Below are 17,296 nucleotides of genomic sequence, written 5' to 3'. Positions count from 1 at the left end.
TTCATGGTCCTTAGGTGCAATGTGTGTTGGAAGCAACAGAATAATTCCACAGTCAGCTTTAAATGCCAGTTCTCTAAATTTTCTCAGTAGAGTTCCTCGAAAAGAACACTGCCTTCCCTCCAGGGATTCCCAATTCAGTTCTTGAAGCATCTCCAGAACAGTTGCATGTCAGACTGGGCTTTGCTGTTGTAGTGATCAGACAACTTACTCAAGAAGGTATGTAAACTATCACAATGTAAACAACTGTCCAAAACCTGAACAGGGTTTTTGTTTGTGGCAAATGTTGCCAAATTGTCAAGATTAGTGGTGTTGTTATATGAAGCCAACTGTGCCAAAAGCTCACTATCTGTGTTTAAAAACATTACAAAAAATTCAAGGAACTGGAAAGTTCGTCATGGCTGACAAGAAGAAAAAAAAGTCTTTGTGACATAATAATTTTAGACAACCACAGATGTAATGTCAGGAAGGCTTACACACATGTGTTTCTCATCCAGAGCTCTCTATGAGGTAAGAGTTATCGACAGCCAGTCGAGAAAGGCCTCGTCATAACTACTGCTATGAAGTTGAATAACAATGTGGTGAAACTGCTTGCAGGTGCCACTTTGTGACTGTAACAAGCTAAAGCAAATACATTTAAGTCAGCCAGAATGATTCTGGAAAATATTCAGACCTTCAGAAGAGTGGGAGAGGTGGGTAGTGATGCTGCAGGTGAATCTCACCCAAGAGCCCCTGAGCAGCTAGTGCAGACAGTCAGTAGTCAGTCACCACAGCACCAGTTAAGTGATATCCATCGCTGAGTCATCTGTAGCAGTACTACAGATGAGTCTCAAAGTCACTATGGAGTCATGTTGGTGGAGATTTAGTAAGGTTACAAGAAGTCTGTACACAGGTGAGACAGGTCAACTGAGTTTCCAATAACTATCCAGCGACAGTTATTATCTTGTCTTCTGCCTGTCAGAGAAGAACAAGCACTTTCAGTGTTTCTTTCTAGACACAATGAGTAATAGTTAATATTTCCTGTCTGTCAGAATATAGGAGAGAAAAAGTGTTGTCTTGCACGTGGCCCCAGTTGTGGATAAGGTATCTGACTGTGTACTGTTGGAATGAGTTGCAGCAGAGCGTTCACACCTGACAGCAAAAGGTAGAATACTTGAAAGGCCTGCAATACAGCCTGCTCATTGATTTGCAGGGATATGCAGCTATTGTAAGGCACTTATTTGAATAAGGTTAAAGTATTTGGAAAATAAATTGTTTTTTCTTTGGATCCTTAAATGACTGCACTCATATTCAGATAAGGGTGCTGACAGAATGTTGGACTGCATGTGTTCCACAGTCCACAAATGACTACTGCAATCTGTGTGTACCTCTCTATGATGCTCTTGCACATTCACATCAAACAATGGAATCTCTACAATACTATGAAAATCATAGATAGGCACTTACTGTAAAGATGACACATTCAGTTGCAGACACACAATCAGTTGCAGACACACAATGAAAAGACTGTCTGCTATCTACCAGGATGAATGCCCACTAAACTAAAGCCGAGACCAAAGGGGACCACCCTGTGACATAACATGCAGCTGCACATAACATTCTTAATTTCAATGGCTGTTTTGCAGCTCACACCATCTGGATCCTCTCCTCCACCACTATTTTCTCTGAACTGTGCAGACTGGAGTTACCCTTACAACTCATTCTCCTCTCCCAAAATCATATTGACCTGAAACTAAGGTAATCTAATGTCCTTACACCCTACACCCAACGGTTTCTGCCCCCTCTGTCCTATCATCTCCTCCCAGTTCACATCTCCCACCCTCACTGTGCTGCGCTCTCTGCCAATGCCACTGGTCTCTTCCCCTCTCTGATGCCCTCCTTTTCTCCTGCACCCTCCTACCCCTGCTCTCTTCCTCACAGTCTCCCAATGCAGTGCCAGGCAGCCACATCTGGCCAACACCCAGTCCCAGCACATTACGTCAGGCAGTGTTGACTCCTCTCATACTTGAGGAGCATGTCATGATGGCAGTAAACCTATCGACTGCCACTCAAATTCGGATGCACTCCTTGCTGAAAATGATACACTTTAACAACAGAGTGTAAACAACACATCCACTACTCTTTCATTGGCAGGTGAGCACTACAAGAATCTTATGTGTGCCTGCCACACAGATGAGTGTGGGGGTGCAAGCATAGCCATGCGCGCCTCACATGGCCCTACCCCACTGACAGGTTGCCCAGAGCATGTGATCAACAGTCCCACAACACCCCACCAAACACAGGTTAGTATTGTGCACTCTGCCTCACCTAACAGTACATCAAACGATGGCACCCCTTCCACAGCAAATTTCCGATGGTCCGAGGTTCAACTATACGCAGTCCGAAATGGCGTGGTGCACCATATCCTAACAACTGCCAGCCAACCAGATCAACACAAAGTGCACTGTCTTGCCCCAGCTAACTGGTGTACCACAAAGGTGGTGGTTGATGAACTGTTAATGCAAGAATAAACTGTTAAATGCAGGGATAGTCCGCCTTTTGGAACAGCATGTGGGAATCACTGATAAAACTTGTGCGAAAGAAAGATGGGAGCATAAGACTCTGTAGGGACTGCAGACTTCTCAACTGCAGACCTCTAAACAGTGTATAATAGCTACCTGATAACAAACTTCCAGGATGTCAAGCACTTACTTACAGGTGCCTGATCGACTGTAAAAAAGGATGCCTCCAAATTCCAATACACTGAGATGACATTGTAAAAATGGTGATAATCATATCATTTGGCCTGTCAGGAGAATGCAGCCCAAATGTGACGGCACTTCACAGATGGAATTCTTTTTAAGCTCAACTTCTGGTGCACCTGCACTATAGAAGATATCCACATTTTTTTGGCCACACCCCACCAATACAGCCAACACATGGAACAAGTTCTTGCTGCTTTTCAGGACAAGGGTATGGCCATTAACGAAGAGAAGTATCAGCTATGGGGGGCTGAAGTAAAAGCATTAGTACATCTTAGCAATCTTGAATTCCTATCGGCATCACCTATTGCTCGCAGATAGAAGCACCCCTTACCAATGCTCTCACTGGGCCGGACAAATAGGAGAAAAGGTGAACAGTGTGGTATGATAAAATGAAGGATGTATTTGAACTTGCTAAGGATTGTCTTGCAAGAACGATTACTCACTGTCACCAAAGATGCAAGTGACACCACAATTGGGGCTGTACTGTAGCAAGTCATCAGGAGCGAAACTCAGTCCCAATGATTCTTTTTGCAAAACCTCACAGCTTCACAGTCAAAGTGGTCTGACTTTGACCACAGATTACTAGCTGTTTAGGAGGCAGTTAGCTTCTTCAGGGAAGACACTGCGAGGAGACATATAATTGTGTTTACAGATCACAAGCTGCCTGCCGATGTGATTCGTCACTCGTCAAAGGATGTCAGTCTCCACCCAGGTGCACAAAGTGCCAAAAGTTTGCAATGTATCCCACAGCAGACTACAACCTCTGATGCCAGAGACAATGCAGTGCACAATCTTTGAACAACGTCACAACTTGTCTCACCCGGGCATCAGTTTGACATTTCGCTTCATTACAGAGTTATTTCTGTGGCCAAACATAAAATGAGATTGCTGCTGTTGGGCACAGGTATGTGTAGAATTCCACTGCAGCAAACTCATCAGGCACAACAACTGCAGTTAGGACAATTTGAGATACCATGGGCCACTTCCACCATGTAGAACTCGACCCCTCATTAGACCCTTCCTACACAACACTTGTTGTCAGTTATCGACAGAGCATCCCAATGGGTCGAAGCAATACAACTGCAGAACATCACGGCACACTCAAGAGCTCGTGTACTCATAGATAGTTGAATAGCTCAATTTGGCTTACTCAAAACAATTATAACTGACCACGGTCAATGGTTTGAATCAATGCTATTCAAAGCTGTATGCAACCTCTGTGGCATTAAGCACAATCACACATCAGTCTACTACCTGCAAAGCAACAGGTTGGTCGAGTAATGGTACAGGACACTTAAATCTGCTCTAATGTGTCATGGGGGTTGAGGACAGAGACTTCTCTGGGGGTACTCTCAGGAGTACCAACAGCATTTAAGGAGAATCTGCAAACATCAGTAGCCAAAATTCTATAAGATGGGTCACTAATACTGCCTGCAGATTTGAACATATAGCTGCAGCCTTCTAAACAGATGGACTTCCTCATCCTGGTTCAGCATGTAAAAGACCACATCAGACACATGTGCAGCCACTGCCTGCAGTGCACTTAATCCATAAGGTGTTTGCGCACAAAGTGCTGCATTCCGGTGATTTTGTCATGCTGTGCAATGAAACAGTTACACTGGCTTTACAACCACACTACAAAGAATGATTCAAAGTCCTCAAAATGGTTACACACAAATTCAAAAACCTTCTCAACAACAAAATGACAACTGCCTTGATTAACCACTTGAAGCTTATATGGGTCCTATGGGACAATGATCCAGTGAATGCTCACGACACTGCAGTAAATGTCAATTACAGTGACGACTGGCTACCATGCGGCATGTAGTCAACCTCTTCTGTCTCAGAAGAGCCTGTCATTTTCAATATAGACCTTAAAGACTTTGACCCAAAGAAAATAAGTGTCACAATCGTTGATAATACCTTGGCGGTTGATGTCCACAGGGTCAAAGCACCGACTTTGAATGTAGGCCACATGCAGAGAATTGAACATACATATGTGCTGCCACACAACATCGAATATGCTTCAATTTCATCTCATTTATGAAGCCCTCCTGGACGATCATATGCTTGAGGGTTCTGACAAGACAGATCTCACACAACAGTCCACATGCCGACACAGATGCACCTGTTGATGCATCAGCTCTACTGCCTCAGCCTGTGGCCCCACCCACCCAGTTTAAATCCCAGTACAGCCACACCAGACAACTCCCACACCAACTGCCCCCTTACCATTTGTATGGTATCAGTGTTAACGATGACACATTTCTGAGAAATGGTCTGGTCGTGTCTTGTGTACATGCCTGCTACAGCACCAGTGCAGCACTTCTCTTGGAACAGTCTGGTCTTGTCTCACACATGCACCAGGCATGATGTGCTCAGTCATGCACATCTGTATACTTCACAGTGAACAGTCTATGACAGCCACATACAACTTTATATGTCAGCACCATTTGTCACACGGCACACATCAAGTCTATAGCCGATTTCTTCCCAAACATTGATAAGTGTGTCTTGAGTGATTGTAGCAACAGCTGCTTCAATCCAGTTTCTTAATTCAGGGAGGTCTGCTGGTAGCAGAGGCATGTACACACGATCCTTGATGAAGCCCCAAAGAAAAAAATCGCGTGGCATTAGGTCAGGTGAACGTGGAGGCCATGCAAAGCAAGCCCTATCATTGGGGCCCTTGTGGTCTATCCAGTGCTTGGGTACAGTGAAGTTCAACCAATCATGAACTTTGCTATGCCAGTGAGGCGGCACACCATCTTGCTGGAAAATAAAGTTCTCTGGGTCATCTTCTTCCAACTGAGGGAAGAGACATTGCTCTAGTGTATCAAGGTAAGAAGTGCCAGTTACAGTAGGTGCACCAATAAAGAAAGTCCCATAAACTTTCCGCTGGGATACGGCACAAATAACAGTCACTTTAGGGGAATCTCGTTGCATTTGTACCACCTTGTGAGCATTTTCTGAGCCCCAGGTGCGCACATTGTGACCGTTGACATGTCCACTAAGGTGAAAGGTCTGTTCATCACTGAAGACAGCCATGATCCAGAAAATCTTCATCTTCATGAAACAACATTTTGTTTGTGAAGTTGCCACATAATCCATGGTCTGCTGGCTTTAGAGCCTGTAACAACTGTAAGCAATAAGGACGGAGTTATACACGTTTCCTTAAAACTTTCCAAACAGTTGACACGGGAACCTGTAATTCACGACTAACCTTCCGGACTGATTTCTTTGGGCTACAAGTGAATGAATATCTCACTCGCTCAACAGTCTCTTCACTAACTCTTGTTCATCCTGTGCTCTTCCCTTTACAAAGGAAGCCGGTATCTTCAAATTGATGATACCATCTATGAATGTTATTATCACTTGGAGGATCACAACCAAACTTCATCTGGAATTCATGTTGCACAGTAACTACAGATTCGGTCTTTGCAAACTGCAAAACACAAAACACTTTCTGTTCACTAGTCACCATCTTTGCTACTACCGCTGTCTAGCGGATTGCGGCGGAAACATTGCAGACTGCGCATGTGCACTGGTGCCAAACACAACTGTTTGAGTTGCTCTTTCATTTGACATATCATTTATAAGTGTAAGTTTAATGTAATAAATATTATAAAGCTTTAAAATCCTGGTATTCATTTATAAACATCCTGTATGGTATTGGACATGGGGGAGTTGCAATATATATTTAGAATGGACTAAATCTACAATACTCTACTATTGATGTCACAGACCTGTGTATAGACACCACCTTTAAGGCTGCTGTTGTTGTTGTTGTGATCTTCAGTCCTGAGACTGGTTTGATGCAGCTCTCCATGCTACCCTATCCTGTGAAAGCTTGTTCATCTCCCAGTACTTACTGCAACCCATATCCTTCTGAATCTGCTTAGTGTATTCATCTCTTGGCCTCCCTCTACGATTTTTACCCTCCACACTGCCCTCCAATGCTAAATTTGTGATCCCTTGATGCCTCAGAACATGTCCTACTGACCGGTCCCTTCTCTTTGTCAAGTTGTGCCACAAACTGCTCTTCTCTCCAATTCTATTCAATACTTCATCATTAGTTATGTGATCTACCCATCTAATCTTCAACATTCTTCTGTAGCACCACATTTCGAAAGCTTCTATTCTCTTCTTGTCCAAACTATTTATCGTCCATGTTTCACTTCCATACATGGCTACACTCCATACAAATACTTTCAGAAATGACTTCCTGATGCTTAAATCTATACTATTTACAATTTGTACAGAAACCAGGTGGCAGTTATAAGAGTCGAGGGACATGAAAGGGAAGCAGTGGTTGGGAAGGGAGTAAGACAGGGTTGTAGCCTCTCCCCGATGTTGTTCAATCTGTATATTGAGCAAGCAGTAAAGGAAACAAAAGAAAAATTCGGAGTAGGTATTAAAATTCATGGAGAGGAAATAAAAACCTTGAGGTTTGCCGATGACATTGTAATTCTGTCAGAGACAGCAAAGGACTTGGAAGAGCAATTGAATGGAATGGACAGTGTCTTGAAAGGAGGATATAAGATGAACATCAACAAAAGCAAAACAAGGATAATGGAATGTAGTCTAATTAAGTCGGGTGCTGCTGAGGGAATTAGAATAGGAAATGAGGCACTTAAAGTAGTAAAGGAGTTTTGCTATTTGGGGAGCAAAATAACTGATGATGGTAGAAGTAGAGAGGATATAAAATGTAGGCTGGCAATGGCAAGGAAAGCGTTTCTGAAGAAGAGAAATTTGTTAACATCCAGTATTGATTTAAGTGTCAGGAAGTCATTTCTGAAAGTATTCGTATGGAGTGTAGCCATGTATGGAAGTGAAACATGGACGATAAATAGTTTGGACAAGAAGAGAATAGAAGCTTTCAAAATGTGGTGCTACAGAAGAATGCTGAAGATTAGATGGGTAGATCACATAACTAATGAGGAAGTATTGAATAGGATTGGGGAGAAGAGAAGTTTGTGGCACAACTTGACCAGAAGAAGGGATCGGTTGGTAGGACATGTTCTGAGGCATCAAGGGATCACCAATTTAGTATTGGAGGGCAGCGTGGAGGGTAAAAATCGTAGAGGGAGACCAAGAGATGAATACACTAAGCAGATTCAGAAGGATGTAGGTTGCAGTAGGTACTGGGAGATGAAAAAGCTTGCACAGGATAGAGTGGCATGGAGAGCTGCATCAAGCCAGTCTCAGGACTGAAGACCACAACAACAACAACAACAAATCTATACTTGATGTTAACAAATTTCTCTTCTTCAGAAACGCTTTCCTTGCCATTGCCAGTCTACATTTTATATCTTCTCTACTTTGACCATCATCAGTTAATTTGCTCCCCATATAGCAAAACTCCTTTACTACAGGGCGTTTCAAAAAGAAAGAGCAGATTTCAAACATTTATTTCTCAAAAACTACAAATGATAGAAACACAATTCCAACGGTCCTTCACTCAATATGAGTACCAAATGTTACACAACAAATATCAAAACTGTACCTCAATATGAGCACCATTTGTTACACGACAAATATCAAACCGGTATCTCATTTCTTGCCACACACGACGCAACTGGTCTTTAGTTACCGAATTCACGGCCGCAACAATTCGATGTCGTACCTCTTGAAGAGTAGCGGGCATAGGTGGGACATAAACACAGTCCTTTATGTACCCCCACAAATAAAAATCGCAGGGAGTAAGGTCTGGTGACCTGGGAGGCCACAGACGATGACATTGATCTTGTGCTCCTGCTCTTCCAATCCACCGTCCTGGAATGGTGTTATTTAGGTACCGTCGTACAGGTTCAGAGAAGTGTGGTGGGGCGCCATCTTGCATGAAGATGAAGTGATTTGAATCTTCCTGAAGTTGAGGAAATAGCCAGTTTTCTAACATGTCCAGGTAAATGGTTCCTGTGATAGTTTTCTCCATGAAAAAGAAAGGTCCATAAACTTTGTTTACCGAAATTGCACAAAAGACGTTAACCTTTGGTGAGTCTCTTTCATGTTGAATAACGTCCCTCGGAGTTTCACTCGCCCAAATTCGTACGTTATGCCGATTAACTTTACCAGAAATGTGAAACGTTGATTCATCTGAAAAAATTAATCGTTCGGCAAAATTGTCCTCTTCCATGTCCTGTAGAATTGCAGTTGAAAATTCGAACCTTTTGTTGTGGTCGTCAGGACGCAATGCTTGCAATAACTGCAGTTTGTACGGCTTCATGTGCAGACGCTTACTCAGAACGCGCCATACCGTTGTTTTAGACATGTTTAGTTCGTGACTTGCCCGTGTCGTGGATTTTCTAGGGCTCCTTTCGTAAGCTGCACGGACACGCTCGACATTTTCATCCGATGTGCGTGGACGACCCGTGCTTTTTCGCTTGCAGATGCAACCATCTTCTACGAATCTGTGATGCCACTCATAAATTTGCTTATGACGAGGCGGCTGTTTGTTGAATTGACGGCGGAATGCACGTTGCACACCAACAATGGACTCTAACTTTGCAAATTGCAGCACACAAAATGATCGTTCCTGTGGTGTCGTCGCCATTTTCCTACAAACAAACGCCAGCGCCACTGCGGATTTGCATGGAACTTCTGCGCGGACCATTGAAAAACTTTGAACCTTTCTCTGACAAGAAACGTTTGAATTGTGTTTCTATCATTTGTAGTTTTTGAGAAATAAATGTTTGAAATCTGCTCTTTCTTTTTGAAACGCCCTGTACTTTAAGTGTCTCATTTCCTAATCTAATTCCCTCAGCATCACCCGACTTAATTCGACTGCATTCCATTATCCCCGTTTTGCTTTTGTTGATGTTCATCTTATATCTTCCTTTCAAGACAAGTCCTTTGCTGTCTCTGACAAAATTACAATGTCCCCGGCGAACCTCAAAGTTTTTATTTCTTCTCCATGGATTTTAATACCTACTCCAAATTTTTCTTTTGTTTCCTTTACTGCTTGCTCAATATACAGATTGAATAACATCGGGGAGAGGCTACAACCCTGTCTCACTCCCTACCGAAACACTGCTTCCCTTTCATGCCCCTCGACTCTTATAACTGCCATCTGGTTTCTGTACAAATTGTAAATAGCCTTTCGCTCCCGGTATTTTACCCCTGCCACCTTTAGAATTTGAAAGAGAGTATTCCAGTCAACATTGTCAAAAGCTTTCTCTAAGTCTACAAATGCTAGAAACGTAGGTTTGCCTTTCCTTAATCTTTGTTCTAAGATAAGTCGTAAGGTCAGTATTGCCTCACGTGTCCCAATATTTCTACGGAATCCAAACTGATCTTCCCCGAGGTCGGCTTCTACCAGCTTTTCCATTCGTCTGTAAAGAATTCATGTTAGTATTTTGCAGCTGTGACTTATTAAACTGATAGTTCAGTAATTTTTGGTTGTGAGGCTGCAGTTGTACACATACCTACACAGAATATTATTGTTGCATCTGTATATCACACACCATCTTCTAGTGAATATGAATTGATAGTAAATTTAAAAAAACTGTTAGTTTTACTAACTAAGCCTAAATATGACTACCAAAGAATCTTTATATGGATATCAGGGTACAGAGGCATATTGTAATGGAATTCTTGGATAGCTTAAGAGCTTTTGATTGTTATTGTCTAAATGATAAGCCTACAAGATATAATGCATGTTGAGACAATATGATAAATAATATCCACGAAAACAATGTTGAAATTGGAATAGTCAAGTTAGGCCCAGCTGATAATGATGGCCTATGGATTGCAGTCCCAGTCAGCATTCCAGATGAACAACACAAAACTGTTAGACCTATGAATGAATGCAACATAAGAGAGTTTAGAACTAGATTAATGTCAGTTAACTGGAATGACATCTTGTACAAGCAAATTATTTATAGAGGAAATTGCAAGAATATTTTATGAGTGTTGTCCCAGATTAGTAAAAAAAACAGAATAATAACCAAACTCATAAACCACAGAGACTAAATAATTGGTTCACACCATACCTCAACAGCATCAGGATTATGCTTCTTATTTTTAAGGACAGATCTCACAACAGCAGTGAGTAAATGAGGTGTACATTAGAATAAGAAAAATCTATAGATCTGAAATAAGCTTGGCAAAATGTAGGGCGAATGATGACTATATTCTTAAAGCTACATATAGCTGTAAAGCTGCCTGGGAAGTAATTAAAAGTGAAATAAATAGACCAACAACTCAACTAGCTATACCCATAGCCCCAGATATCTTACACTCACACTTTGTTAACTTCAGTTTACAACAAGATTTGTCTCCCCCAAAAGCCATGCTTGATGATAAAACTCTTTTAGGTTTAAATGAGAATGTAGTTCATAAATTCTGCTGGGCAGTAACTGTAAATGATGTTTGCAAAACAACAGACAAAATAAGTAGTTCCAGAGCAGAGGACTTCTATGGTCTGTCAAACTTTGTCATAAAGAAGATATCAAGTGATCTTCTGTCCCCTCTAACCACTCTCATTAACCGTATAGTACAGCAAGGGATTTTCCCCAACTGTTTGAAAATAGCAGTAACTATTCCCATATTTAAGAAAGGATATAAATCAAATCCAAGTAACTATCACCCTATCTCATTAATCCCAATAATTTAAGACTGTGTTCACCAACAAATGAATCACTATTTTGAGAGGAATAACCTGTTAAGTATCTTGTAATGTAACGGACTACTGAAACTACCGATACCACCGGCTGGCGAGGTGTGCGGTGCCGTCAATCAACTTGAAGGAGCAAGTGAACTTTAACTACATGAACAAAATTGTTAATGTGAGGACAATCATGAGGTATATTGCCACAGAACTATATTATAAACACTTTTCATTTTTCGTATATGTATACGTGTGATGTGTAAAATATCAATATACAACCACGGTTGGCAGTACTGCACAGTTTGTAAGCTCTGTGAACAGGAGCCGGTTGTTGGCGGGTGTAGAGACAATGGGCAGTTGGTGTGAGACATCTTGTAATACGCTTGCTTTGAGAAGTTCAAGGATAGCGGGAACGAAATGATGTATTGGAAAAGCTGTTACATAGAAAATTATTGAATATCGTCACGATCAGCATTTATAAAATAAAAGTTGGAAGTTTAAATATGTGTCAGTTCTTATGCAGCAGAATACGCACCCTGGACCTCAAATTGATTTAACAAACAGCGGATGGCAAGATTCATCACTGGACCACGAGCATGCAACAACGACCAATAAAGGTATGAAAGTTATATTACTCTAACTTCAAATTGTGATGATAACTTTCTTTCTCCATGTCTTCAACTCTGTATGTGCTCCGTTGTTAGAGTGAACAGCGTGACGGGGACTTGTGGTCGACTAGGCACACCAGGGAGACCACACATGTTTAAAATGATAATTTGAAGCTTAATATACTACTACTGATAATAATTAATATTTGTCCCCCGGAGAAATAGGTGCATTACAAACTCACAGTGTGGATTCAGGTCTAAACTATCCACAGTTAAAATGACTGAAAATGTTGTTTGTGATATATATGATGGCTTTGAAAACAAATTAATCTCTTGTGCTCCTCTCCTAGACCTGAATAAAGCATTTGACACTGTATCTCATAGTACTTTAATCATGAAATTAAGACACTATGGCATGGAAGAGGACACCCTGAAATTATTAGAATCCTACTTAAGTAACAGAGTACAATTTGTTAGTGTAAATGGGCAGCTGTCAAACCCACAAACAATAAAAAGAGGTGTGCCACAGGGCTCCATACTTGGGCCCTTCCTGTTTTTAGTGTATGTTAATGATATGCCACAGTATTTACCCTGTAAAACAGTCCTCTATGCGGACAATACAACTTTTATCAATTCAGGACAGACTCTTGAATCTGTACGAGAAAAAATAATACAATATTTGAAAAATCGGTTTATTGGTTTAGTGCAAACTCCCTATACATAAATGAAATAAAAACAGAGGAAATATTCTTTAATTTGAAGGTATCAAACAAAGAAAATAAGTCTGTTAAACTGTTAGGAATGATGATTGACCAGAAACTTAGCTGGGATAAACATATCACATATGTCTGTTCTAAACTTGCACGTGCTATGTTCCTACTTTATAAGCTTAGGAATAATGTCAGTCAAAACTTACTGATGCATTCATATTTTGCTTATATCCACCCCCATATTTCATATGATATTTTGCTCTGGGGAAGTTCTCGCAATTCAGTATCAATTTTTAGATGGTAAGAAAAAGCTCTTCGATGTATAGTGGGTTCATCTCCTAGGGATACATGCAGGGAACATTTAAAAAAACTTAACATCATGACAGTTCCTTGTTTGTACATCTATTATTGCTTATTACACGTAAAAGAAAACATAGCTCAATATCCCCTTAGGTCATCTGTCCACACCCATAATACAAGACAAAACCACACAATTGATCTGCCATACTCTAGATTGTCCAAGATACATAATAGTCATAAATATGAAGGCCTTGAACTGTTTAATATGCTTCCTAAAATTGTACAAACAGTATCTAAAAATAAATTTAAGACAACATTGGGTCAAATGGCTCAAAGGTAAAGCATTTTACTCAGCTGATGAATACGAAGATTGTAATATTGCAGATTTGCTGTTTTAACATAGAGAAAGGCACCTATGCCTGTAGTAGGACCTAAATTTGGAAAAACAATATCTAACACATAGGCATAGACCTATTTCGAGTGCTCTATATTTGTATCAATATCTTAGGATAATGACATAGTGTTATCAACATGTATATGATAATGACATAGAGTCATCAACATGAATACTCTCTGCTTAATATAAATTTGTATAATGTTTTCTTTTTTATTGTCAGATTAACACTATATAAAATTCCAAATGTTTGCTATTGTATTACACTAACATTGTTATGAGAATATAACCATCTTTATATTGTAATTGAACTTATTAACGAAGCCCATTGTATAACAAATACTGAGCAGCTAATAAAGATTCTTATTCTTATTCTTGTGTGTGAATTAATCAACTTTTTAATTCCTTCTCTCTTTGTATTAAGACAACTGGTCAAATAACACAACAGATGCAAGCTGCATGTCCACTATCAGACTTGGGTGTGGTAGTTCAAGGACTAGTGTTTAGAAAATATGGCAAGTGATTACTGTGTCTATCAAAGAGGAAGGAAAGAAAGTTCTCTTTTATAGTTCTGTTGATGTCAGAGAGAAGCATCACTTTTACAAGATGATGATGGAGAAAATCAGCTGACTTTGTTGAAAAAACTATTCTAACATTCATTTGAAGCAATATATAGCACCAAGGGAATAGCTTGACATGGTTGTCATGTGTGCTGTTCTCCCTGCTAGTCTTCTGAGACAAATAATATTTGTAAATTTCTTTTCTTAATTGCTCTTTGAATGAATGCAGAGAGTGAAGGAATCAGGCTGTGCCTAGTACAAAAAGTGCCATGTTGAGCAGACCGTTGGGGGAGAAACAATCTCCATCTTCCTCACACAGTGCTGTACACTTTGTGCTTCATAATGAGTCTAATAGAGAACTGTGACATTATTTCACACACTAACCTTTACGAACCATGATGACGGTGGTCACTACTTCTGGAAAACAGGCTCCTGCAGCAAGAAAAGTCAGACCCATAACTGAGTCTCGAATGTGGAAAGTATCACCTAAAAATAAAAACATTCCTCATCAAATTTCATAGGATCATATTATTCTCATTTGCAAATATTAATATAGCTCATAACAGTTTTTTTGTTAGTGAGCAAAATTTTTTACCCTATAATGAAAAAATTGCTAAATAGAAAAGAAAAAAAATTCTAGCCGCAATGCATAGAGATAGAAGTTTATTTTTAATTTTTTTTTCATTCTCTGTTGGCATAGGGAATTACTGTCTGCAGTAATATACCTAAAATATTTATTCAGCACAAAATGAACAAAAATAACATGGCATATAGAATACTTAGAGAGGCCCATAAAAACCTTATAATTCTGACAACTTTCCAGAACATTCATCTTTAACTGCATTTCTTGCAAGAAAAGAAACCAGTTTCCAGTCAAATAAAACTGGTAAACCAAGCCTCCTTTCCTGGGTTTTGTTTTCTGGTACAATGATCTTTTATAAGCTGTGTAAACCCAGCAACCTGATTTATGTTGTCTCTGCTCTGTTGCTCTGGTTGTTTAATGAATACAGGATGGTGTCTGCTCGAAAATGTTCACAGTACTACAATTTTTTGTTTCACTTTTTCACACATTTATCATCCACAAAGCCCTATTGTTGGATGATGACCACTTTCTTAATTTTGTACAGAAAATAGTGTATAAACCACACCGGCATTCATAAACATACAGAAATCCAGTGGTAGATTACTCAGCAAAGTTTTTTAGAAACACTGTACAAGAACCAGTGATAGATCTAACAAATCACTGAAACCTGCTGATTAAGTGTGGCACAGAGTACACTATGCATCATTACTCGCATACTGTCTTATATTAAAGCACCAGATGAAAGTACACTGCAGAGTCCTTGATGAAAGTCTCCCTGCTCAACACCACTTCCTCTGATGATAATCCAGCCAAAATATTCACAAACTTGAATTAAAGAAAAAATTTGCAAGTTCACAGGCATCGAAATTCTTGAGTTTTCACGGATGCTGATACACTGGCTGCAGATCTGACATAGCTATTGCTCATTTATTTGCTCAATTGGGACAGTCTATTTTTGACAATGTCTGCCTGATTTTTGAAAATCTGGTGTATGAAAAAATGGTAATTTTGGAAACTACATAATCATTTGAAAAACTGGTAGGTTAGATTTTGCTACTCAGGATGGGCTATATACAATTAATACAAATTTGTTCTGTGAAAAATGTGGAGGCCTAGGAACTTAGAAAAGTTTATGGAACCATTGTATGCATGTGCACTGGAAATACCTTGCTTATGAGTACAAATGGCATATTGAAAATTGTGGTAAATTATGCAAAAATCTTAATTAATGACTTAAACAGTTAATGAAATATGCCACCTTGTGCATAAAAATTAGGCTGACAAAGCTATAATGGCTAACTGGAATCTAACAAGCACAGAGGGAAATTCTGCAATAGAAAATGCTGCTATTTCTGAATTTTAATGTTAATTACCTCATAATTAGTTCGACAATACTTTAATTATGTTAATGAAAATTTGGTATCCCAGACTCTACAATGTGTGGTGTCATCAGTCTGAGATCTATCTATTAGTTCAAAATGTTATAACTATTATGTACTTTAGTAGAACATTTCCTCAGGGTGCATCCACGACACAAAAAAAAATTTCCAATTTTACCAGTTAAAAATACACTTTTACCTAGGTGAAAATACATTTTTTCCAGGTGAAAATACATTATACACAAGGTGAAAGTACATTTTTTTCTGTTTTAAGTGACACTACACTTTCCCTTGGAGCTGTAAAACTTATCAAGCCTATAAATGGTAAAGGTTTTATATGTCAGTGTATAACTTCCTGTCACTGTAGGAAACAAAACCCAGCAAAAAACAATGGATTTTAGAAAGTTCTTTGATGCACGGCAAAAAGTACACTGCATATTTTCATATTACGGAAGTATAAATATGAATTCTACCATATACAGCACAGTAGCTTCCACTTCCAAAACACTGAAATCGAAATAGCACTGTGTGATGCACTTTTGTCAGCCAGTCAAAGCTCCTGTCATATCATCTCACCAGTCAGTAACAGAAAGTATTCAAATCTTGGTACACATGACATAGTCAGCCAACAGCAACATCACTGTTAAGTAGCATGAACACACAAAGTGGAAAAATTAACGTTTTAAATAAACACCATACAGTATGGCTACAAGAAAAACTAAGCTCTCACATATAATATTTGTCATCAAAATTTTTTTTGCTGATTTTCCTTTTTTTCTGAGCTTGTGGTCAGGCAGAATCCTAAGAGCACTGCTTAAAGTGCAGCAGCTGAATATTTGTAACAAGAATGATCGTAAATTTCACTGATGTGCACCAAAGATTTCATGAGTTACCTGGCTAAATACACTTCGACATTTGCTACAAAAACTGATTATGTATGAAATTGCTCAAGAATTCAGCTCACACTGCTTTTTAATGACATTTTACTGTCATTATCGCATTATTTGTAATTTATGAAAGAACTAAAATAAATATGAAAACTAACCTTGAAGCTTGTTTTCTTTTAGCCTCTGTTACCCTTAACAACATGTAAAACATAGATGTGTCAGTAAAATGTTAAAAAAGTCACAAATGGTTGGTCTTCTAGGCCCAACATTTTTCTGAATGGTTGGTCGTTGAAGCTTTAACTTTTGAATGAGAGTTAAATGATCTATGATTTAAGAAATTCATCACACATTCTCACATGTAACCTAATTCATCTTGTGTAAAAGGAACTTTGCTTTGAAAGTAATGCTTCTCAAAGTTCTCAAACCACCATTCGAAATATTTTCCCATGACCTGTTAGAAATGTGAACAGTTGTGATGTCACACTCATCAAAAGCAGTTTGTTGTTACAGTGTGTTCCATAGTCTTTGT

At 39.4% G+C, this 17,296-nt stretch overlaps 1 protein-coding gene across 1 annotated transcript in view; it reads right to left on the bottom strand.

The window, feature by feature from the left end:
• LOC126474295 (sodium/potassium/calcium exchanger 5-like) overlaps positions 1-17,296 on the bottom strand; it is a 180,500-nt gene that overhangs the window by 3,049 nt on the left and 160,155 nt on the right. The window contains exon 10 of the mRNA XM_050101760.1: positions 14,303-14,404. Within this exon, the coding sequence (XP_049957717.1) occupies positions 14,303-14,404 (102 nt within the window). The remainder of the gene's footprint in view (positions 1-14,302; positions 14,405-17,296) is intronic.

Source organism: Schistocerca serialis, chromosome 4 (assembly GCF_023864345.2).
Source record: "Schistocerca serialis cubense isolate TAMUIC-IGC-003099 chromosome 4, iqSchSeri2.2, whole genome shotgun sequence".
NCBI lineage: Eukaryota > Metazoa > Arthropoda > Insecta > Orthoptera > Acrididae > Schistocerca > Schistocerca serialis.
Note: the sequence above shows the minus strand (reverse complement) of the source record. Positions and strands in the feature narration are given on the sequence as shown.